This window comes from Xiphophorus hellerii, chromosome 5 (genome assembly GCF_003331165.1).
Source record: "Xiphophorus hellerii strain 12219 chromosome 5, Xiphophorus_hellerii-4.1, whole genome shotgun sequence".
In the NCBI taxonomy this organism is placed as follows: Eukaryota; Metazoa; Chordata; class Actinopteri; order Cyprinodontiformes; family Poeciliidae; genus Xiphophorus; species Xiphophorus hellerii.
This window is the reverse complement of record NC_045676.1, coordinates 6,102,610-6,128,523: the sequence shown is the minus strand read 5'-3', so window position 1 is coordinate 6,128,523 and position 25,914 is coordinate 6,102,610. Positions and strand designations below refer to the sequence as shown.

General features: G+C 38.8%; 2 protein-coding genes across 12 annotated transcripts in view; one reads left to right on the top strand and one right to left on the bottom strand.

Moving 5' to 3' along the window:
- dctd (dCMP deaminase) lies at positions 1-5,087 on the top strand. The gene is made up of 6 exons (XM_032562237.1): positions 1-132; positions 800-899; positions 1,146-1,281; positions 2,380-2,496; positions 3,113-3,209; positions 4,365-5,087. Exons 1-6 carry the CDS (start codon positions 98-100, stop codon positions 4,516-4,518), a joined length of 639 nt encoding a protein of 212 aa, XP_032418128.1. The 5' UTR covers positions 1-97; the 3' UTR covers positions 4,519-5,087.
- Positions 5,088-7,064: 1,977 nt separating this feature from the next.
- tenm3 (teneurin transmembrane protein 3) overlaps positions 7,065-25,914 on the bottom strand; it is a 404,304-nt gene continuing 385,454 nt past the window's right edge. For all 11 annotated transcript variants that reach the window (XM_032562228.1, XM_032562226.1, XM_032562229.1 and 8 more), the window contains 13 exons: positions 20,077-20,246; positions 19,798-19,924; positions 17,713-17,910; positions 17,303-17,362; positions 16,709-17,053; positions 15,595-15,839; positions 15,328-15,509; positions 14,969-15,171; positions 13,426-13,536; positions 13,167-13,309; positions 12,907-13,031; positions 12,056-12,186; positions 7,065-9,324 (listed from right to left, as the gene is read on the bottom strand). In XM_032562228.1, the coding sequence (XP_032418119.1) occupies positions 8,569-9,324; positions 12,056-12,186; positions 12,907-13,031; positions 13,167-13,309; positions 13,426-13,536; positions 14,969-15,171; positions 15,328-15,509; positions 15,595-15,839; positions 16,709-17,053; positions 17,303-17,362; positions 17,713-17,910; positions 19,798-19,924; positions 20,077-20,246 (2,796 nt within the window). In that variant the 3' untranslated portion in view covers positions 7,065-8,568. The remainder of the gene's footprint in view (positions 9,325-12,055; positions 12,187-12,906; positions 13,032-13,166; positions 13,310-13,425; positions 13,537-14,968; positions 15,172-15,327; positions 15,510-15,594; positions 15,840-16,708; positions 17,054-17,302; positions 17,363-17,712; positions 17,911-19,797; positions 19,925-20,076; positions 20,247-25,914) is intronic.

Sequence of the window (25,914 nt, the reverse complement as noted above, 5' to 3'; positions counted from 1 at the left end):
CCACGGTAAACGCGGGAATAATTCCCCTTTCAGTGTAGCAGGGTTCTGTTGCGTTTGTTTTCGCTGCTCCAACATAGCTTCCTCTCTTCTGTGCACCATGGAAGAAAACAAGCTGCCGGACCTGCTGAATGGGTAAAACCTCGCTTATATTACAAATGACTAACGCATGTGCGAAGGGTCAGATAATAACTTGAATGTTTCGTCATATGCGGTTTGTTTTATCTCAGTCTCCAGTCAGAGAGGGCAAGTCAACATGTCTGTCACATGTATTAGACACGAAAGTAGAGGTGTGGTCGTGTTAAATGTGTTTGTTACGTTAAGATAGACCGTAAATAATTGATATGTTTGAAATAAGTTTTCTACCAGTCCTATGTACGACTTTTTGCTTGCACATGCGCATTACCGTCCTCTTCGATTGAAGGACTTTTGCTTCTCCGCCTCAAAGATTTGGTTTGGTGTTTTTCCTCAAGCAAAATTTTACTCAGTCTTATCCAACTCGCGACGTTTTAAAAGTTAGATAATTATTAGTTGTATATAAAAAGCTGATAATGATTAGCACAATCACCAGGTTTTAATCCCAAAATTACAAGGCTTTAAATTTGAGTTTTCTGACCTGGAAATTCTGATTTAAGAGTAAGAAATGAAATCTATTAAATTAAGTCTTCATCCTCCACATTACTTATGTCAACTATTACTCAGAAGTCAGAACAAAAAATTCAACTAATCAGAGACAAGGTTGTTTAAACTTTTCTTTCCTCCATAATTCATTAAACTATATTCTGTCTTTGTGTGTCTACAGAAGTGCGACCCGGAAAAGGGAAGACTACCTGGAGTGGCCAGAGTATTTCATGGCTGTAGCCTTTCTGTCAGCACAAAGGAGCAAAGACCCAAGTTCACAGGTGAGTGAGAGCGAATGGACGGAATGAAGCTACTAAATACTGTGGCTAGGGGTTGACGGTTGCATTTTTATTAACTACTTAACATATTTAGATGTTTTAACTGTTTTTCTTGCTCAGGAGTTGACAACAGTAGCAAACATGGAGTGTTTTCTTTAGTATTTGTGTCAAGTTGAATGCAAAATGACCAAACTGTGTGTGTGTGTGTGGTAAATAACTGATGTTTCCAGACCCTCTCTCTCCCGGCAGGTGGGCGCATGCATAGTGAATCAAGAGAATAAGATTGTTGGCATTGGTTACAACGGCATGCCCAATGGTTGTGATGACGACCTGTTGCCCTGGTCTCGTTCTGCTGATGACCGCCTCAACACCAAATACCCTTATGGTAGGAACACATAGCCAACAATGCGTCCCGCTTTTCCTTTTTCCAAATTTTGATCTGAATAAGGTACTCTTTGTTTTTTTTCATCTTTTTTAACAAAGCACATCAAAACCTGAGATGGAGATTCTACAAGTTTACTTAAATGTTTTGGATTGTGTAAATGTATAAAGAGTAAGTTGTGGATGCACGATATATCGCGATTAGATACTGCTCAGTGTTGGTCACCTTTAATGTATCGGTTCAATAAGTAAAACTGAGCCAAAATTAACAAAATGTTTATTTCCATCTTGTTGCTCTTTGTGTTTTGGAGCAGGAGGGGGTTGGTCATGTGATAGTGATGCTATTACTAACTGCTTTCCATTAACCACATAATTGCACAGTTTGGAATGACAAAAACAAATTAGATTTTTGGTAACATGCCAATTTTGAAAAAAAAAAACAAAGTTTTTTGATAAAAAACATTTTTCGCTGGGATGAGGTGGATTTTAATGGTATGAAATTAGTATATTTTGCAAAACCTTAATGGAAACGTCTTTTCCGTGTCATGAGTCATGTGATCAGCAATCAGATGTTACTACTGGTGAAAACAACCGGAAGTGGCATGAGGATGACGGCATGCCTATTAATGAATTATCACATGAATAAACTGTTTCACGTGTGATTTTAATTGCATCTCCTATTTAATCGAAACACTGCAATTGTGAAATCGTGTTTTTTCAACATATGAAAAAATATAAAAATTTGGGAAAATGTGCAAAGTTTTGTGCACATTTGTAATGGAAAGGCAGCTACTGTGTCACACGGTTATGAGGTGTTTAACTGAAGTACAGAAGCAATGTCTATGTAGTTGTTTTTTCACACTGTTAAAATAGTCATAAAATGTATAAAATATATATGCCATCAGTAAATATCGGTTATTGAACATAACAGCAAAATCAATATTGATATTTGCCCAAATTCTCATATCAGTGCATTCCAAGAAACATTTTCTCTCAGGTCAAAGGTCCCACGGTTAGATGTGCGCCTTGTTTGTAATGTAACATGGATGTAAACTAACCCGCCTCATATTGTGCTGAGTCTGTGGTCTGTTTGGTCCCACAGTGTGCCATGCAGAACTGAACGCCATCATGAACAAGAACAGCGCTGATGTGAAAGGATGCACAATGTATGTGGCTTTGTTCCCATGCAATGAATGTGCTAAACTCATCATCCAAGCAGGTGAATGACAGAGTTAAAATAATGTCATTATTAGGACAGCCTCATAAGAGCCTTTTATTGTTATGAATTTCTAATTTTTACTTTTGAGATTATTTAAAGAGCAGATTTCACTTAATAGTTTGTAGGACTGCAACTAACGATTATTTTAATACTTCATTATTCTCATAATTAATCAGATAAAAAATGGACTTCATACTGCATAAATGGACGGATAAAAAGTCTGCATACTCCAGTTACGAATGATTAATTACTAAATTAGTTGATAATCTCAATAATCGAATAATCTGATTAATTGTTTCAGTCCTAGTTGATTGCTGAAAAAAAGTGTTTTCAGACTAAAGCTTCTTTCTTATCTGTTGTGTAACCTCTGATTGGTTGCTGTGGAAATCTGGCCACATATCAGTCTAACTCCTTTGTTTGGAAAATATTCTTTGAAATTTAGAATTTATAAACTATCAAAAAAATCTTCAGCACGGCAACAACTTAAATCTGCAAATTTGAATATCAGCTGTCTGCTGTAAATCTGATCTGGGTTAAATGTCATATAACATGACCTGATACATATACATGTTTAATATCTAAAATTGGTTCTGTGTCTCTACCTCTCTCCATCCAGGTCTTAAAGAAGTTGTGTATCTTTCGGACAAATACCACGATACGCCCGAGATGGTTGCTTCCAGAAAGCTGCTCAGCATGGCTGGAGTACAGTACAGGTAGATCACAAACACTGCTTGTTTCCTGCTTTATGTATTTATCTGCGTGTGATGGAGGGAAATTGAGCTTACTCAGGTATGCCTGGAGATTTAGTAGGTTGAGCTCCTTGTTTAGAAAAGTCTAGAGACCAGTTTTAGTCATATTTTAAAAAGAAAAGAGCTTTTTTAAAAAGTTTTTTCTGATGTTGTCCAATGCTGATTTCTTTTCTCCTTTTTTTCTGTCTGAAAAGTCACTGCATATAGTGACAAAGTTGCTAAGTTGGCAACAGTTTAGTGACCTGATGGGCAGGTCTGTCTGTCAGCAGATCAAAACGTAAAAGTGGCTGATTTTCAGACCTTTGGTTTATCATGATCACCAACAATTAAGGAAATCAGGGCAGAAATATAAAACACAGACAAAATAGTAACTATTAGTTTCTTACAACTTGGATGTAAACAAAACTTAACTTAATCTGATCCTACAAGTTCAAAAAGTGGTAAAAATAAAATCTCCACCACTCCCGCTGATGTGTTCTCTATTGATGGGAGGGTTTAATAGTTTCTAAAATAATCACATCATTTCCAAATATTTTAATTATTTACAGATTTAAGCTCCAAACTATAAGTATATTCTAAAAGGACTACAAAAACACAAAATTATTTTTAGTCTAGTTTCTAGTCCAACTGGCTTAGTTTTGTCTTATTTACTAACTTACAAGTAGCTTTTCAGTGAGATATAGGAGCTTGTTTTAAGTAAATAACTTAAAATTGATGAAAACATCTAAGTTCTTCTGGCAGATTAATTCACTCATAATATTGGAAAAATGTCTTGTTGTAAGTCAGGAAAAATCAGGAAGTTATACAAGTTTTTGTCCAATCTGGTTTCCAGATCTGTGCATGTATTTGATTTCAGAAGTCAAATAAAAATTTTTTTCTCATTATTATATTAGCCTTTTATTAGATCAGAGAAGTTTCTCTCTCTCTAGAAGCTGCTCAGCTCTCGTTGACAGAGCGACGACTCGAATGAACCGATTCCATCATGAGACAGGGGCCATGGCGAGAAATCTGATTGGAAAGGATTGACCTTTACCCTCTCGACATGCCCTGCTAGTGTTGTGTGCATCATCAACTCGTCTGTGTGATTTGACCTTCAGTTTTTCCTCCGTGTTTTGACAGGCAGTTCAAGCCCAAAAGGTCTGAGATTGTTATTGATTTTAATTCCATTAACCACCGGGGAAACGCCGGACTCTGCCACCAGCGAGGGGAGCAGCTGAACCAAGCAGACGGAGAAAGAGCAGATTCTGCCGCTGTTTCCATGAACAACTCCTGAACACGTTGGTGTTCAGTAGGGAAGTAGTTTAATCCTCACAGTTTGGAAAATAGCATTCAGCATTTTATTTAGCATGAGCATTGTGTTTGATGTTTTTTTTTTTTTTTTAACCTTTAATGATTTTTCCCCCCCATTTCTTTAATGGAAAAAAAAATTCTGTGTACGTTTTAAAGAGAGGTTTTATTTTTTGATCCACAACTTTACTGTAGCATTATTTTTTATTGGTTCTAAATACTCTTAATGCTGGATATCATTGTTACTGTGCATCTCTCTGGATTGTTACAGATGTGAAAATTCGCCTGTGGTGTTTCCCACCATTTTATTAGTTTGCTTACATTTTAGACCCGATATGCTAAGGAAAGGCGTGTTTAAAAACACACACACAAAACTATCTGAGCTAATGACTTTTTTTTTGTTACGCTGACAGTCATTGACAGCTAATCAGATGCACACCATTGAATTTGTATTCTTATTAATGAGGGAAGGCAGATGTTTACACCATCCCTCCTTCTACTATATCAGCCATCTGTGCCTCCCAGTGCAATAAAAGTGGGATGACAAAAGCTTAATGACTTAATGCTTTTTATTCTTTTAAAAACATGTACACAGTTTGCATAATTCCATACATGATTGAAAAAAAAGCTGTTTTTTTAAAGACGATTTACAATTGGCACAACTCTCCACCTAGTTACATGTGGTTTTGACGGGATGTTGGAATGACTAACCCCTCTGCATACCTGCTGATATTTCATCATATTCATTTTTGATAAAATGAACTAGGGTTGGTGTATGGGGGACTTTTTCTGCCATAATTGGAGAGCACACATTTTCAGTTTGAAAGCAGGACTCGCGATGTAGGGAGAAACAACATCCAGTGGGTGGCGCAGGTTACTGCAACCAATAGTAGCCACACAGACACACCCATTAGAAGGAAACAAACTCATCCAGTATAACACTTTAATTCTATTGGCTGACAGGTTGCCAGGCAACAGGACTGTTTTGTTCCGAGAGAGCAGAAAATGAAAAGTGAGCAGAAGTGTGCAAGATTTGATAGGAGCAGAGGAAAGTTTTGAGCGCGAGGAGAAAAGTTTGAGAAAGCGCAGTGAATATTTGAAAGCGAGCAGAAGTACAAGCATTTCAAGTTTTGAGAAGAGAGACATGAAGTCCTGCTTTCAAACTGAAAAGGTGAGCACAAGTATTTAAAGTTTTGAGAACAAAAGATAGGAAATCTTGCTTTCAGACTGAAAATGTGTGCTCTTGACTTAAGGCAGAAAAATTCTCCCATATTGGTGGAGTAAAACTAGTTGTACTGCTGTAGGTCGAGACTGTTGGAGAATAAGTCTTGACAGGAATAATTTTTTTTTATGCTTTACTTTTTTTTTGTTTTTGATAAAATGGGAATCTTTGACCGTCATTTGGATTATTTATGTCACGGATGAGTGTGGACTAGCTGTGCGTATTAATTTGACACCTGGAGGGTGTGAAGTTGTTTGTATGGTGAGATGGATGGAAAGCTCGCAGCACTTGGCGCTCCCAGAGGCCGCAGCAGCTGCAGGCTAAGGAGGAACCCAGTCCAGGCCAATCTCTGATTCCAGTCACCATGGCGGCACAAACGCAGCAGCTGTTGATTGGTTCTAATCCTGATTTTGGTTGAGGTTTCTTCCCAATTAAAGCGACTTGAACCTCTTTATGGTCACCATAGATTAAGAATAGGGGAATATATTGAAATTATTGAAAGATGCAGCTGTTTCCAAGAAAAATCAAAATTTCATTGGATCCAATTTTACTACTTTTGTTTGAATTATGATTGTTTTGCTAAAGATTATCTGTATGAATGTCTTGCATATGAGATCGTAGAGCCTGAGTGAAGTTCCCCACTCACCTTCAAATTAAATGAAATTGGTGTCATACATTTTTGCTATAAATATTTTAGCAGCACAAACAATCACAACTGCAGCACAAATAATTTGTGTAAATTTTGTTTGAATTGTTAATGTGGAGGGGGAACGCTGGAAAGTTTTGGGGTTTTTTGTAAATGTGGACTGCCTGGTTGACTTTTCATGACCTCTGGAAACATTTATTATCTTTACAATGATAGCAGCACAAACGATTGACACCAATTTAGTTTGATTTGAAGAACGCAGGGGAGCAACTTCACTCAGGTGACTGCATGTGTGCACTACATAAAAAGTACAGATATAATTAGGGAAGAGTAAAAATGACATTCAGTAAAAATTAGATGTGTAAATATGTCTAATGTGGGACATTTTTGGATGAGACAATTCAGTGTAGAATTTAATAAGCTTTGCCTTCTTCCTACTTTTTTATTTTTACTTTTTTTTTGTTCTTCTTAATGTCTTTGACATTTTACATGTTCCAAATAAATGTCATTTCATTGAATATCATTTCTGACACAAATTAGCTGAATAAATGCATAAACGGGGTTTGAATTTGAACTTTATTGTAACTTTTCGTTGATTTGTAGTAATTACAATAATCAAAACTGAATCAATTACTGCCAGTAAAAGGAAGACAGCAAAACGACAGGAGTTTTAAAGATTTTTATTCTTTACCGTAGAAACACTGTACATAAATTACTTTCTCTGAGACTAATATCGATGTACGGATAAATGGAATTTCTCAACTTTCAACATAAAGTTAAATCAACAAAACACGTCGACTTGTCTGAAAAGAAACCCTTTGCAGCATACGATGTTAACTCTGTTGCCTTTGAAATGTTTAAAGTTGCCTTCCAACCTTTGTACAGACATGTACACAGAAAAAATCTCTAAGAGACCAGAGACCTACAATCAATGAGAAAACAGCCACATCGATTTTTGATCTATTAGTTACTTACGTGTCATTCATGAAGATGCACTGTCCCTTTAAGAAAAACGAGCAAAAACAACGAGAGAAGCAACAGTCTGTCGCTAAACACAGCAACCCAGCTGCCCCCCCGTCCCACCAAGCCATGACAACAAGTTTCTACTGCAAGCAGCACTACTACCTTTGACTGACAAAATCACAAGGTCTATGCATTATGAAGCAGAGTCACAATTTGGAGAAGAAATGGACTCTTTTGGGTCTTCCTGGTCGACACAGACGGTGTGAACTGTGATCACCTTACCTCTGCACACTGAGGTTTGCTTTCTAAGCCTTGGGTTAGCACAAGGGATGAGAAGTGCTTGTAGAAATGACCATAGATCATAGCCATCAGAAGGAGGAAAAAAAATACAATGCAACATTTGGTTTTTGATAAGTTCTTCTCATGATCTGTTGTGGTGGTGGGGGTGTGGGTATAGTAGTAATAGTGCGATACATGTAGGTAATAGGATGTAAACGCTTTTGTTGATTTTAATATCCCTTTTTTTCTCTGAAGCAAATGCAAGTTTATATAGAAAATCGAAACCAAAAATTACAAACAAACAACAAAAAAAGTCTTATTTGTTTTTTTTTTAACTTGTACAAATTTCAGTCCTTTTTTGTGCCTGTCTCTCTTAGAGAGAGTCCACAACAGTTCCATTCAATGGCTTCAGCCATGGAATAATAAATCCTATAGACAAGGCTCAAACTGGAGTGATGGGGCCCATCTGGACCCTCAGACATATGGTACCCGCAACATCTGTTAGGGATGCACAGTCCAGGGCTGTTTAACTGCTTCGGTCGGCTGCTCGCACACCAAGCTGCCTATCTGAACCAGTCTCTATGTTTCCCTCCGTTAACCAAAGTCTCTGTTTAACAGGTACACAGCTTGCAAATATGGCAGTCAGGTTAGCCTGGCCTGTCGGAGGGAAGTGGAAAGGCATGCGTGCAGCCTGTCTAAAAGCACGAGAGGGAACAGAAAACGTAGGGCGTTGAAGAACCTTTCCCAGGTGCATGAAGGCAGTCACAGCTGTAGCTTCAGGTCAAAGCGAAATCTAAGGGGGTCAGTGGGCAGTTGTTGCCGTCTTAGTTCAATCTGTGACATCCATTTAGTGTTAAAACAGAACTTTTTTTAGTGTTAGTCTTTGACAGTCAGAGATGGAACCGTCTGGACGTGTTCACGCCGTGTTACCTCCTCCCTATCTCACTCTGCCGGAGGAACTGAATGTTGTTGGCGCTGTCGGCCAGTTCGGGGTACTGCTCAATGGACAGGACATAGTAGCCATCGTAGCCTTGAACTTTCCCACTGCTCAGCAGCTGCCTTTTCTCTCCCTCCGTCCACAGTCTCACGCCTTCCTCCCCGTCTCTCACCCGCTGCTGTTCACGTGCCCAGGCGCTCGACAGCGCCCTCTGCCGCGCCTGCTCCAAGATTCGCGTTTTCTCTTCGTCCAGCGTCGTCCCGTAGCGCACGTGGAGGACCAGGGCACCGTACTGCAGTTCTACGTCAGCGAAGCGCCGCGTTCTCCCGTTCATCACGGTTGTAGACTGGGACACTGTGACGTTCACGCCGTTTTCCATTGACTTCCTGCCTGAGGTGAGGCGCAGGGCGCTCAGGTCGTTCTCAGGAAGGCTGGTCTTGATGAAGTAGTGAGTGTCTCGTCCCTCAACAGTGAAATGTAAGTTCTCCAGGTAGAAGGCGTTGTTCAGGACCCCAGCCACTTTGATGCAATCCTCGCTGGCGATGTTTAGAGCATTTGTCACAACTCGTCCTTGCACCACAGCAAACATGACGCCCTTTCCAATCAGCGACTTGACGGTCGCGAACCACAGCCAAGGCTTGGTGTGGTCGGAGTGGCGTCGGCTGGGCTGGATTTCTGGCATGCGCTCGAAGGACAGGAAGGCAGACGACTGGCGAGTTACTTCCTGTTGCACACCTGAGATAGACTGCAGAGAGAAGCAACAAGGAGACATCACAACATGTCCAGCGCCTTAAAACACAAACAGCCACCAATGTGCCTTGCAGAAACATTTATATTCATGTACATTCCTTCACCTTCTGTCATATTGCAACTACCAACTTCCATGTATTTTGTTGGGATTTTATATAACAGACCAGGGGTGTGCAAAATGTTTGACACATTGGCCAAAACCATCAAGTTAAAAGTACTTGCATGTCAAGAAAAAAAGAAAAATAACTAAAATCAAGCAAATACTGTAATCCTCTCCTTTTTGTAGGAAAGGGAAGTTAATCATTGTAAATCCAAAACTTCAAGATGATTTTTCTGTACTTAAAGAAAGTCATTTAATTAAAAAATGTTTTGGCTTTATTGAGCAAATTTACTCGTAGGATTATAACGGGATTTGGGTCACTTTCTTTTCTTGGTATATGCAGCCAGGTTTGATAAATTAAGTAAAAGCTGATTTGGATGCAAAGTTGGCTTCTCAGTAAAAGTCTCTGGGTAGACGTGGTTCTACTCATAAAAACATAAAAGATTGTAAAAACAAATATTTTGTGTTGCACTAAACATTTTCCATTATATGAAATTTATATCAGTAGTATTTTACTGTAACTACAAAAAAATGTCTTCATAATAAAAATACAAATCAGTGCAAGGGCCACAAATGGTCCCTGTTAAAAACCTTTTACTTGGCCAGCCTTTATGGGCAGTCACCCAGGGCTCCAGGTTTTGGGGGCGAGTACAAAGTTTTCTGTTGTGTACTATGCATGTTTTATAAACAGTGTATCTCATATTAACGATAAGAGCTCCTTTTGGATGTGTTGTTTTCTTAAAATATTGAATTGTTATTTATTAAACACTCAAATATTTGAAAATAATCATCTTTTTGGGACCAACATGGAAACCATCTGCAAACCAACCTTCCTTCAATTTTGACCCTGCAAATGTGCAGCCCTACCTATTGTTCTGTAATTTTAATGAGTAAAATATTTTCTTATCTGGCATCGGGCACCAGAACTGACTCCATCCAGCCCAGGGGCCTTTATTCTTCTACATTCAGTCATGACTGTTTATATAAAAGCCTGTTTTATTATTCGTTAAGCTGATTTTTAGTTGTATTTCTTAAAATGAAAATGTTTATGTTTTATTTTTGTCTGCTGGGGGTTGTAACTGTCCCCACCCCCCATAATGCAGCTCCTCCACAGGAGTGCATTAAACTGTACAATGCTAATACATAGTACACGTGGTCTGCTCTGTAAACTATCTTTTCTGCACGTAGTATTAGTTGGCTCAGCTGGTCAACACGCCCGCAGCTTCGGAAGGTCTATGGAAAAAAATAATTCCTCACTTCAGATAACACTTTAAATTGCTCTGAGCCTTTCTGACTCCCTTCCTCACCTTCTCTGATCCTCTACGTACACTTCTCTCCTACCCTTCTTATTATTTGCGACTGTCTTGATTCAAACTCTCTTTCTGGGCTGAAGCTGAACAAACTGTTTGAGTAGAAGTGTGACTGCTTGATAGTCTGTCCAATATAATTACCCCAGTATCAGAGAGGGGGTAAGAGAAGAGAAAGGAGCAGAAAATAAGGTCGAGATGGGAGTGACTGGCTTCACTTGATCACGTTTTCCTATCTCTGCCAGTATTTTCCTCTGTCATTGTTCAGAGCTTTGTCTTTATTGTCAGTGCCGTCATGGGTCTGTTGTAACAGGTGCTGACAGAATAGCTACGTTTTAATCTACAAAGAGAGCATTTAGTATTTAAGTTGTGAATTTTACAGCTGACAGAAATATTACAACAAAATAACATCAATTGTCCAATTGTCTATGTCCAACTGTCCATATAGACTAAAGATGTAATGTTACAGTAGTTTGGTGTCAAGACATCACAGTTGAAGTAATTATTTCTCTGTTATTTCTTTGTGACTCTGAACTAATGCAATGTAAAAAATTATTGAATGATAAAACAATTTCATAATTCTTTCCAAATTTAAAGTTACTGTATAATTTAATCAGTAAACAAACAAATCCGTTAGGGGGAAAAACATCAAGGGATCAGCAATAACCTGGTTTACATCATATTTGTATGGTAGATTCCAGTTTGTTTGTGTTAATGATGCATGTAATTCAGTCACAAGGGAAACGTTTGGAGTACCACAGGGTTCAGTGCTTTGATCTCTTTCATTCTGAGCATATGCATCCTCCGCAATGCTGTAAAGTTAGAGTTTAAGTTAATAATAAACTGAACTTGGCTACATTGTTGAATAACTACAGTAGAGTAAAATTGGAATGTATATAATCATCTCTCAATCTGTTTGAATAATCGGGCTGAATTTATTATATTTTACTGCATCTGTTGGTCTTGTAAAATGCCATGAGGCAAAAGTTGCTCATATATATAATCATAAACTACATAAGTTGCATAAGTGTGTGCACCTTTAAACATATACATTGATTTATTTACAGCATTCAGTCTTCTTGGGTACACACCTGACATCAGCAATGAATTTAATTAACTATAAATAAAACTCAGATTTCTGAAATGTCATCCTTTATCTTAAGCCACAGTTTGCTGAGAGGTGATAAAAGATCTCACTGAGCAAATGAATCACTCTGGAAAAACGTTCCACATTATTATATATACTATGGTATTGTGGATTCAGTCATCAGTGGCAGATTATCTAAAACATTGTAGTTAAAATGAATAAGAATACACACAGGCAGGTCATCCCAAAGCTGGCTCTTTTTCATCTCCAGGGACGGCTCTGTCAGGTCGAATTTGGGAATAGGGAATCCTGGGATAGCGTTATGAAGGTGAAAGCCAAAGGTGACCAACCAGATGTTGACATCTGCAGAAAAAACAGGCAGTGAAATAAAAAAAACAAAAAACAAAGAGGGAATTAAAGAACCCAGTAAACATCAGATGCTGCAATACAGTTGTACTTGGAACTGGGATCTACAGTAAAGTGCGGTGGAAACGTGTTAATTTTACAAGACACACGTGTAAGAGTGCGTCTAAAATCAATATTACATGTAGCACCTGCAACTCTAAATTGAATAAATGGAAATTGATGTTTGCTTATGGAAAATAAAAATTAAAATGATGTTTGCATGAGGAATTGAAAGCTATGTTTATGGGCTTTGCCATGTTGAAATGCAGACTTCTTAACCAGAATGTTTGGCATCAAATCCAGCACCGAGTTCCCATTTCCCAGGTAACTGGAATGCAGTAATTACTGTGACTTCTGTTCTGGTTTCAAATAAAGGTAAAAAATCCTGCTTTGCTGGTGTAACAGAACACTGGCAGATTATTTAACTTACAGCAGGACATTTTACCCATGTTATGAGTGAAGTAATCTCCTATTGGAACTAGTACTTTTTCATCAATATTATGGAGTTATTGACTTAAAACAAGCAGCTATACCTTGCAGAAAAATTACGTATAAGTTAGGTTTGTCTTATTTCAAGTGTACAAAAATATTTGCACCAGAATATGGACCAAATATACTTGGTAAGGTTTTTTGTCTTCGCAGTGAATGGGGCAAGATTTTTCTGACTGAACTTATTACCTGTAACATACTCTTTGACCTGATGAATCTTGCTTACGGGGTTGTTCCCTCTGAACATATACAAGTTAAAAGGCTGAGGGTCTTTCCCAACACGCGTCCACGTGCTGATGTCTGGAGTTGTCCATCTTCAGGAGAAGAAGAAGAAACAAACCGAAGCACCTGATCAGGTGTGACGCTGACAAAGCACACAGCGAGTGCTTGCATGCAGTCGTATGCCATGCTTGGACTAGAAATGAGCGAATAAGAGACAGACGGTCTACCTCCCAGCGGGGATGTCATAATCTCTGTCTCCAAAATGCAGCAGTCGTGTCAGAGGATCGTACAGGCCGCCGTGGAACCCGATCACAAGGACGAAGTCAGGGTTGGAGTCAAAGTAAACCTCCCCGTATGCTGTGTATTGTACCTGCAAACGCACGCATTTATTAACTCATAATCTGCTCGTAGCACACAAAATCATTTCACAAACAGATAACATGCTCAGCTGCTTTCTTCCTGCGGTTGATGAGAAAACAGTCGTACCTGTTTAAGGAGCAGTCCATTGTTGCTGAAGACCGCCAGCGGAGTCCCAGTGTTGTCACACGCAATATAAAACTCCTCTCCACTGCTGATTTCCATGGCAAACACGTGACCCTGCGCAACCACACACAACACACTTACATTCATTAAAACTAAGAGATGATTTATACCAGTAATTTCTATCATTACAGCAGAACAACTCTTTGTAATATACAACAGGGGTTTAAAAAATGATACAAACATCATCATTATATGTTTATTTCTTTGTTGTTCTGCTAAAGCCTCCCAGACTCACCTGTTCATTCACTTGTGAGCGCTGTGGGAGAAGCTTGACGCGCACGCACGTACACACACACATACACCCCCCCCCCACACACACACACACAAGCCTAACGTCGTGGGAGATCCTTAGTTCCCAGACAGAAGTAATATTTCTAAATTCACTCTAAATGAGGAAAGCTTTATTTGTTTGAAGTGGAAGGCAGAGCGAGAGGAATGCTGGATCTTTGGGATTAGAAGCTGACAGATGGAGTACAAACACGACAGCAGGTGTCAGCGGACTGAACTTTAAAGAGAAAGCTTTAAATGAGGAAAAATGAGAGAGATAATGTAAAGTGAGAGCAGGTCTATTGAATGTCTTCCTGATCGGCATGTTGTTCACAATCTTTTCCTCCAGGAGGCGCTACAGGTCTGTGACAAAGACTACAAAGCAGCTCATGTTCTATTCTTCAGATCTCATGTATATCCACAAATAAACATAATAATGAGAAAAGAAAAACTAGAAAGAATGCAAATTTTTGTCATATAATTTGGAGGACATGCAGTGGTGTGGATAGACATTTTGGGATTCAGGTGTCTGAGTGGGAAAAAAGGACCCTTTGTGCAACACTTGGAACCACCGTCTGCCTTAGTGGTGTGAGTTTTGTTACTGGCACATATAATTCAAATAATTAGTCTTATGTTGTCTGGTGTTGATGTTCAATAATGGTCAATACGCTACAGGTTGGTTTCTCTAACAATTTAATAGGCAACAAGAGAATAAAGATAAATCAGATGAAATAAGTAAATTCCTAAATTAATAAAATTCAGAAAAGAAAATCAATAGTTCAAAGAACTTGTCAAGCAAAATTACAAAAAAGTCCAAAGTCCAAAACAAAAAAGAAATACTACTTTTGGCCACACACTATATGTTGTAAAAAAAAAAGAAATGAAAAGTGCATATGATTCACACTTGGATTTTTTTTTTTTACCCTTTTCTGTAAAAAAGCTGATGTGTTAAAGGGGAGATGAAAACACATTTTCTCAGTAAGTTCAGACGTAGTGAACATTTATGCCTGATTAATATAGTCAAGTTTAACGTCAACATCTGACGTAATTACACTTTGGTTTGGAGCGATTCAACCAGGCTACGCAGACAACCAGGAAACACACCTAGTAATTCACATTTTCTTTTTTGCGAAATTTTCAAAGTTTGCTCATGATTGGCATGATAATAGGATGGAAACGTGGCTAATGGCTGTCAGAATTAGTGTACAACGGCAGCTACCTGCAGATCGTAGTAGAAAGAGGTGATCTCAGAGCTGGAGTGGTTGTAGACGTGGGTGATCCTGGTGGGGTAGTTCAGGTCAGCATAGAAGAACTGCAGGTGCTGGCCCAGACTGTTCCGGGATGCCACACGCCGACCCAAGCCGTCATAACGGTACTGGATGGTCCAGCTGGCAGCTTTACTGTAAACACGAACTAAAAGACCTGAAATCAAACAAAAGAACAAGTTATGACATCGCTATTGCAAAAAGCTTGCTCTGCAATACAAACCTAGATTTGTTCTAGAGCAGATAGTTTTACAAGGATGTAAATCTGTTCTCTGCTCTGTCATGTTCAGTGTGTTTGGATGATAATTCCCACCTTTGGAGTTGTACTCAAATATCTCCGTTCCTCTCTGTCTCAGGAATCCATCTTCGTCCATTTTGTACTGAACATCTCCCAGACGAGTGATTCTGTCCCTCAGATCGTAGCGTAGCGGCGTCAGACGGCCGCTGTTCCCCGGGTTCAGTAAGTGTAGGTTTCCATTCAGGTCATAGTTAAACCTGCAGAGCCGATATTAAACCGTCAACCTGTCACAGCAACCCAGTAGTTTTTCTTCAAACAGTAGTTCCATAAAATAAATCCCACCTCCATATTAACTTCTCATTGAGAGAGACTGTCTGCAGCTGTCCATCAACGTCATACTCATAACCATATTTGGTTGTGTTGGCAAAGGGTCCGATCTTGATCTCGCGCTTGGTGACCCTGCCCATGTTGTCGTACTGAATGGTGATCCAGTACATGAGTGACCTGAAAATCTCATATTGGATCTCCTTGATCCGGCCGTGTTGGTCAAAGTGCTTGGTGTAGGTCATCACTGCTGTGGAGATGATCTGAAACAGGAAGTAAACATTGATTTCCATCAGTGACACATACAGCTTACAGCTAGTTTTAGTTTGAAAACAGCCTGTGGGTGCTGATTTTAGGAGTAGTGTGAAGTAACAGACACGTCCAAAAATGTTCTGCTGTGTTTCATCTGATTCATGTCAAGAGGAATTCTTGCAACTGAGAAACAGTTTTTCTCAGTTGCTCTGGTGCATTTCTCTCCAAACTACTTGTTCAATGTTCACCTCAATGCGTCACTTGTGCGCATAAAAAAAGCAGTTTCTGATTCCACTGAGCAAGTTGCAAAGGCTTTTAGTCCATAATGTGATTATGTACAATTATCTGCGTTTTCCTACATTTTGAATTGATTATATCATGTTGATCAAAATGTATCATGCAAGGCTCAAACTAAACAATTAAGCATAAGTTTGTTGAATAAGTCTTAACATGCAAAATGCTTGAACAAGTTATTATAACATGCCAAGGTATTTTTAGACATTTCCATTAGACATTGTTCTAAACTTATGATTCTGCCTTTACAATTTTCAATCTAACTTTTAAAAATGGCGGGGCAGCTGCTCCATTGTTCAGTCATCTGTACCCGTGGCCATGGAAGTGACTTAAATGAACCAATTCAATGTTTAGATTTGAAGAGTTGACCCAATAAGATTAAGAATAGTATGTATTTACACAAAACTACTTATCAATATGAAATACTATGAAGCCTCATAGCCAACTCTTATTTATAATATTCTTTCTGCTTTCTATCTTCTAATTTTGAATGCTCTACATATTTTGGTTCATCACTGCAAGCACAACATGAAGACCTACTTTTCCTCACGACTGGTTAAATCTATTGAAATGACTCGTCTCTTACCTGATTGATATCATAGTAGATAACTCCAAACTTCCCAAACTGCTCCACTTTCCCAGAGATATCGTCAAACTGGTATAGATCAATAGGCAGCGGCGTCTCATTGATCACAGCCTGCATGCTGGTGACCCTGAAGCTGTTGTCGTAGGTATAGTCGAAGCGCGCATTCACCATGCCGTCCTCGCTGAAGCGGAAAATTTGCCGGTCGACCAGCGGGCCGATTTGCCGGTAGCGGATGGAGCAGATGAAGCCTTCGCTTTGGAGGTTGACGGTTTTGAGCACGCCAGCGGTCTCGTCATACGTGAAGCTGACCCGCGTTGAGTCATAAAGGATCTCTGCCAGTTTATTCTGAGGAGACAAATACAACCATAAGTATTGCCATTAAGGGATCGTCACGTTTCATAAGCATAGTGTTTATCAATGAAGTCCTTGGTGATTGTTTTTACACCAACACAAATGATGCCTAACAGAAATCTTCCTGTCATGAGACATTCAGCAGTGTTGGTTAGGTGAACTTTAAAACTACACATGAAGTGGTCATAATATATTTCATGACATGAACTTAAGATAATCAACAATAATAATGAAGCCATATACTTGTCTGCGATATTTGTACAGAATCCGTCGGCCGGTTCCTAGATGAGCCACTCTGAGGAGCTGAACATAGAAAGATATGGACAGGGAAAATCAGTGTTTCAGCAGTTTTGCAGTTCTCTGGGAGTTTGTTCCAGGTTAATTGTGAATGATCTGTTGGGCCAATCAGAAAGAGCCACACGCCTGTAGCCTCAACATCTTTAAACTTCTACGCATTCTGTAATGCTACATATACAAACCTTCATTTATTTTATTAAGCTTTTATGTGATTGACCAACACAAACAAATAGTTTGCAATATTTAATACAAAGAAAATTGTGAAAACTAGGACTTAGTAGGATGAATACAAATGGAAAACATATTTTATAGATTTCTATTCCTTCAAAATTTCAGTTTGATTAAAAGCCACACACCTGCCCCTCCTCAGAGTAGTCCACAGTAACAGAGGCGTTGCTCTCCGGGGGGGTGTACAGGTTCCTGTAGTATCCCACAGATCTTATGGTCTGCATGGTGTGCCGAGCCACACTGGGCATGGTGACTGCTGATAGACGGTTCCCTGAGTCGTAGTCGAAGATGTACTGATGCTGGCTGTGCAGCAGTAACACCATAGACTGTCAAAGAGAGAAGACGACAGCAGAATGTTACAAACAGGACACAAAGCTTAGGGAGAGTGTGACACCTTTTTTTTTCTTCGGTCAGAGCAACACAGCTACAGATTCAATTACTTTAATCAAGCCAATAAAAGAAGAATGTGAACAAAGGAATAAAGAAACTGACTGACAATTATTCAGAAGATATTCAGTTTATATTAAACACTTTCAGATGTTTTCTTATCCAGATTCACATTAATACAAGAGACATTTCCCCATAGAGGACGTATTTCATGGTCTGCTGCATCTTTTGCCTTTCTGTGATTCTAATTTTTAGCCCTCTGTTGTTCTTCTCCCCTGGCCTCCACCTCTCTCTAACATCCTAACTAAGCTCCTGGCATCCCTGGAGTCTTGTCTCACCGTTGTACCTCTGTCAGTCTGTCTGTCTTTCCATTGCTATCAATCATTCGCCTTCTGTATCCCCACACAAACAAGGCCAGGTGCCGTTCAGAGTGTCAGGCCCGTCCTAGGCTAACACAGCAGACGTGTTGGATTCATTCCCCTCCTCCCTGTCCTCTTTCTCCTCACACTGTTTGTTTTTTTGCTCCCTCCTAAGCTCCCTTAGAGATGTTTTTCAAAGCCACTCACTTTTTAATGGTCTCTTCTTCTTCTTTTACTCTCTTCTCTCTGTCAGCCTTGCTTTCCTGACATCAATAGTTTCTTTTATTTGAGGACAAGATAGTTTCTTGGTTCTTAGTTTCCTTTCCTTTACTCGCCACCTTTCTACAATCATTCATTTCATGCTTTTTGCAGTCTTTTGTAAGTGCACAGATTCCTTGGAAAATACTACCAGACTCAGAATTATAGAGCACCTTCCTACATGATAGTTGCTACTCTATCCTGCGTTTCCATCATCATGCTGTTCTTTTTCTGAATGATTGCATTAAAATGAATTTGAAAAGTTCTGTGGAATAATTTTAAGACATAATACTTAAATCAGTCATAAAAAAGACGAACTTGGTGCAGAAATTTAATTCGAATTTTCTCCACTTACTCAGTTTCTTTTTAAGAAGATATGGATTTCCGTTAAAGTTTCTTTTGCCACCATTGCCGCTGCAGATTACAACATATTCAGTTCAAACTATTTCACACATATACTGCCTCTCTCTGATGAAAATACATTGATCAGGAACAACTGTGAAACCACTTAAGCTCAAGCCTGGCATGAACTAAAAGCAGCTTGAACACAAGTTTCTCCAACTCCAAAGTGAAGTACGTTTTACCGCACATTTACTGCAGATAGAAACTTTCTTCTTGGTTGGTAAAAACTTTGTAGCTGCCCACTGGAACAAGCTAGTTACCTTTTGGAGAAAAGTTTTATGCTGAAATGAGACAAACATTGATTCATATGGAATAAAATTACATATAGAATGCTTGGAGAAGACAAGGCAAGGCTTTTAAAACCTCGGAAAATTGTACCATCTGTTAAATCAAGCGATGACAGAATCATGCTGGTTCGCTGACACTAGCTGTGTTTCCACTGATCAAAAAATTGTGCAAATTTGAATTCCAAAAATAAATTTGCTGAATGGGAACACAGCAATTTTGAAAAACATTCATCCATATCACACCTTGTATTTCTTAAAACTGCAATGGAAAAACCTTTTTGCATCACATTAGTCACAGCAGAATCAAGTCCAGAAAACCAGGCAGTTTACAAGAACGCCAACAATACTCCTTCTAAATAAAAGAAACCATGATATTGTAAAAAAAAAAAAAAAAAAGAGGATACCATGATACTTGACGCAGTACAGATATGTTTTGTGTTGGAAATGTTTGAACACCTGACCCAGTAAGAAAGAAAGTTGAATGTATGCCTGTCTGTAAAATATTTTTATTGTTTCCTACCTTATCCAGATACGTGTAGCTCCATATCTTTCCATCAGCAAAGACTCGAGAAATGATTCTTCCTTGATTGTCATACTCCCACTTCTCTGTGGTTGGACCCCTCTGGAGGCCGGTCACCTGTCCCGTGCTGAACACACACAAACACACACCGTCAGGCTCACATTTTACAAAGTTACAGCTAGAAAGTTAAATAGGAGTGTTGCAGTTAAATCTGGTGGATAATTTAACCTGCAGATCAGATGAGAACAGTAACCCCTTTCCCAGCACAGATGTGTTTACCTGGAGTATGTCAGGTTAACTGAGAGCAGTTTGCTGCTGGGGACCCACAATGATGGGTGGCCCTGCGTGTCATAGATGATCTTTAACAGGAACTTTCTGTGGTCATCATAAACCTTCTCCGTTCGAAGTGTGCGATCATAATCCACAGACAGCAGGTTCCTTCCGTTTACCTGGATGTCAGAGGAGACAAATAAGCAATAAGGGACTGATCTTTTATAAAAATGCTTTTGCACTGTGACACAGAAAACAGTCAGAGCTGTGTTTTGTGATCGTCTATCAACAGTGAAACTGTTCTAATACCCAGATTTATCTTCTATTGCTGGTTCCTTATTCTTCCTGTATCATTCAGCTACACATATTTTATCCAGTGTCTACAATTTCTCTCTCTGTTCGTTACTATCACATACAAACATGCACACACTCAATGCAAAGCGAAAGTTCACCTTTTATTTGAATGCAGAGGTTTATTTATCAAGATAAATAAAAAAAACCTAAGTAGATTCTACACTGCCGGTGTTTATTACACAAAAACAGCTAAAAAGCAGTGTGTGAAACACTGAGTATACCCCACAAACTAACAGCTCATTGTAAACCACTGAGGTTGCCAGGTGAGGGGCAGCGCCTGCTGATTTGTGACATTATATTGGAAAGGTTTTTGAAACGCCTAATTTTCCAGACACCAAAAAAAAACATTACCTTATTGCCAATAACTGACTGGGTGGATTTTTATGCACTTGGACTGTTTCTAGAAGCAGTAGAGATCCAAATGGGAGTAGAAAAACATGCAAAATGTGAAGTTTGTATGATATGTCCCCTTTAATCTATAATACATCTAACATAAGTGTGAGAGAAAGAAGAAAAAAATAGCTAATGAATTTAACTTGTAATGTCCTAAAATTTGACTGTTCATCTAAATGTCGGTACCACAACCTATGAAATAAAACAAATCTCTGATTTGACAGCCATAAAACCTAGTAACATCCCTTTACCAACAAGCCAGGCTTAATCACCATCTAAATGATGTGCTGTTAAAATCCAATTTATGAAGACAGATAGCCCAGATCTGCAGCTAAGCTCACCTTATAGATCCTTGAAGCAATGACAAACATTACAAACCGGCCAATCAATCGCTTACAGACCTCTTTCATTAAACAGAGAGTCTGGCTGGAAGATGTCCAAGGGTCCAATTTCTCACCTTTTCATTCAAGCTACTCATTCATTTGTGAATTAGGACCAGTTAAAATCAGTGAGGTGAATTAAAGGGGGATGAGGAAGATATTGGAACACTGGCCAGGAGCCACTTGAATGAAACCCAGCGTAGCTGAATAAAAGCCACAGACTCAGCTGTAGACCAATAAATTTACAATGGGTTGGGGTCAGGTCTAGCCTGGCCATTGCCTTCCTATGCAATTTCACTCAATTCCCATTTCTCTTCACTGTTCTCTGTGGGATTTCTCCGATTGAGTGCAATTTCCCCGGCCAAACAAACGATGACATTGATTTTTTTTTGTCCGGTTATTGTAGTCTGCATACAGCTGTAGCTTAGCGTTGGAAGTGAACAAAACCATTGAGTCTGTGTTGGCTACTTGTAACCCGGGTATAAATTTTAACTTCCATTCCCCCATTATCCGGTTTCTCCACTCCCTGACCCCTTTATCTCAAATCTCGCGATATCTTTAATGTAATGTCAGCGATTCTCGCGAGATTTCCACACAGCCAATCGCTGTTGGGAATCAGTGTCACATGTACCATCGCAGCCTATCTGCTAGGTATATTAGCAGGAGCCGGGAGGTATGAAACATTAGGACGCGTTGTGTCATTCGTCATTCACCTCAAATCTGTATGATGCTTACACATAATGTGCTGAACTGTAGGAGCCAACTACTGAGAGCCATAAATGATGGTGAAAAAAATCTGTTTGTGTGAGATAAAACTGCGGAATTGGTGAGTGTTTCCGTGTGTAATTTAGCATTAGCTCATTGTCACTGTTTGTCCGTGTAGCTGCTAAATGACTGACCGTTAACCCATTTGATGGACAATATTTGATGTTTTTTTTACATTTCATGTTAACTAATTTATATGGTGCATATTTATTGGATTTTTCATGGATGTAATTTATATAGAATTTTATAATTATTGAAAATGCATATTAACTGAAATTGACTGTTTTAGAATTATTTATAGTGCAAAGAGTGCCATTTAATGAATTTGTGTGCACATTAGAATGTTTTGATTATTTGTATATATATATATGTATATACTGAGAAAATGGTCCTGTTTATTATTCAGGCCAGGTTTGATGGCGAGCTAGAACCCAAGAAAAGATTTGCACTTTTGGTGCTTGAAGACTTCTGCTTCTCCTGCCAGGCTGGTAGGAGGCTCTGATGACCCGCACTGCACCAAGCACTTTAATTGTAATCTGCTTGGGACCTCTAATCAACCCCAGCTTGGAGGTAGATGAACTGAAGGGTGTGGGTCCATTTATGTTGGAACTGTGGGATTGATAAATTTTAGTTTTTGTTTTCTTTTTTGCGCATTTTTATATGGCCATTTGGATGTTTCCACTGTTGTAAATATGTATATAATTTTTTCACACTATAAATACAAGGCACTCGCAACTGCAAACTTCTAGTCTGTCTGCTCCTTCATGAGTCACACTTACCTTCTGTGAAAACTAGCCCATTGATCTTATTGGTCACAATTCATTTACATTTATTGAAAATATAGTAAATTATCTTTACAAATATGCTACATACTCTTCCAAATATTGAGCAATTAAAATCGGAGTAAGAGGAATGTTTAAGACATTTCATTGCCGGCAAACTAGTATCCACATTTTATCCATCCAGCTGTTGATTTGAGGTCAACCTGAACAATCTGGAGGTATTCTGCACTCTTATGTGCAATGCACCAGTTATAATGGCAGTGAAACTGAACCATCAGCATGATGGAAGCACCACAATGCTCCAAACATTTGTCTAGTTGCTAAACATGTAAATATTGGTCTCTTCCGACCATAAAGCTTTTTTTCCAGAGATAAACAATGTTTGCTGCTGTAAATTTCATTTGAGCTAAAAACAGGCACATTGGTACCTTCTCCGTCCACGTTGACCTAAGACCAGCTTCACTGTGGTGAGCCTCGTGTTCCAGCACTTTCCAGTGTATTAACAAAATTCTGGTAAAATTGTGCCCCTAATGTTGTATAGGCTTCTGTCCACGTGTTTTTTGGCCGAGGCATTGCTTTTTTATCACCTGTGGTTTTGGATGCTGTACAGCTGGAATGTGTTTGCTCTTACTTTTTTTTACTTTCGGGAGAGTTGCTATGATGCGCAACTGTGGAACATTTACAGCAGGTAGAAGCTGACTAGCATCTCGAAAGTTCAAAAAATACCTGAACTATGACCCCTACTCCCAGACGAGTTAAAAAGGGAGGCTTCATGGATGCAGAGAAGAGAAAAAGGATGTTCAAACCATCTCTTCCATCGATCGTAATTAGCCAGGATCATACCCATGATTCCAACTGTCCAGCTTTCTAACCAAAAGGCCAGACAGAGATTTAAAGAGAAGCGGCAAAAGCAAATGCGGTGGATTAGCGGAGGTTGTCATCCAGAAAATGCTTCTGTGAAATATCGTCTCTGTTGTCTGGATAATGAGCTGCTAGCATGGCAGTCTCGGGTCAGAAGCTTCATCAGATTCTTTGCGACACTAGCTGCTATTGCATCACCACTCACAACCTCTCTTTAAAGTGGTGGTGGATGGTGTTGTCATTGTTGGATTATGACAACATTTATTTCCCTTTGGGATAAAAAGGAAAAAGTATTTTGGAGCTCAATTCCTAGTTGCAACAAACAATTTAACATAGATTCTCACATTTGCTGTTTTTATGACAATTCGACAAGACCTTGCAGACATCTTTTTTTCTTTTTATCAAATCACTAAATAAACCTCTAGCTGAGCTTCACTGGTATCCTGGAAAAACCCTTCCTCACCTAGACAGAGTTTATTTGTCTAGGATTTCTAAAACTATTTTTAAATAAACTTGCAAGAAGTTGCTTCTTTAACACCAGAAAATAGAGGCCACACAGATGCCAAACACATCCAAATACTTCCCAGAGCAAAAACGAAGCAGGCGATTGTCTCATTACCGGGGTCATGGATGTATTCCCATCTGCACGCTCTTCCCACAGATGATGACACAAATAAGATAAATAATAAAAAAGCTATGCTCTGTTGTCCAAAAGCAAGAATTTAGATTTTTCTTCTCACAGACAGCTGGGGTCGTGCTGCGAGCAGAGCGTTTGTACGCTCTCCCTCCAACAGTGTAAAAATTTGAAAGTGTGAACTGGTAAATTGCCTGTGGGCATCAATATGACCCTGTCAACCCATCCTGCAATCCGATGTGCTGCAGCTCTCAGCAGCCACTTGTAGAGCCTGCAGGTATACAGGATGCATAATACATGGATGGCATAACCTTTTTTCCCTTATTCTTACAAGAATATGATGATAATATGTCTGTGGAAGTATAAATTAAGAGAAATGTGATAAAATGAATTATGACACACAAATTCGACATGCTGGGGGAATCTTTTTCTTAGTACTTTTTTTCTTGCTCACTTTGTTACCAATATTATCTGCAGTGTTACTTCATAATAAATTTTTAGGAGCTGCCATGATGTTTTTACGTACATGAGCAGGTGAGGGTGCCTCAAAGCCAATCTGCCCTCCCTGCTTTCTTCTCCTACCCGTGTCCTATCATTTTTTAAGTCATTTCTTTTACTATGGAGATAAAGTATCATAAAAATGCTCAAAGCTCCTGACTATTTCAATTTAATTTTATAACAGCAACATGATATTGTCCAGCTTCTGCAGCCAAAGACCTCAGCATGACCATAACCTGAACACGTTCTCCTTCCTCTCCTCTGACCAGGCTGATTCAGAGCACAGACATCAGTGAGTCAGAAACGGCAGTAGAGCTGGACAATAAATCAATAACAAAATAAATCACAAAAGACACGCGATCAGTATCAATAGGTAATATGTCTGATAAAAATGTAAAACATTTCACTAAACTCGGGTCCAGAACAAGACAGATTTCTGGGAGATGTAGGCAGAGGACAGGCTTTAGACACTCAATGTCTCACTAGGGTTGTCTCAGTGATCAACAAATTAATTAATCACACAATAAATTAAAAAGATCTCAATAATTTACATTTGCATGATTAATTGCTTTTTCTCTTTCTACCAAAAACTGGATGACAAAACTCTTCTGTCTGGTGTTTTGGTCTCAACAAGCTCTTTTTTTGAAGAACAATTTTATTTACAGATACTTTATAATTAATTTTATTTGTTTTTCTGCTGTTTTGTTTATTTACTTTGGATATTTAAAATGTCTTCCACTTCCAGTGTTAAATATTCTTTAGAATTTAAAGTTTATTGCTTATATCATTACTATTACATTACTTGAAAATGTTTTCAAATGAGCAATATTGCAGTTTATTGCAATAACTTCTAGGGAAATTTATCGTCCAGCAAAATTTCATCAACTAACTCACTCACTCTTTGGTTACATAAAAACAACCTGTTAAGAAAATTGTGCAGCAGCAGTTTCATGTTCTGTCTCATTATTGTGTAAAAATAAAAAACAATGGCACGGAGTGAAAACTGTAAAAAGAAAGGTCACACCACCAGTACAACAGTATTTTTGAGATATTTAAAACAAAAAATGAATCCATAACTATCAATATTGACCAATATAAAACACTTGCATTGGGATATGTTTTTCAGCCATATCGTCTAACTCCACTCTGGAGTGACTTATAATCCAGAAAAAAATCAATC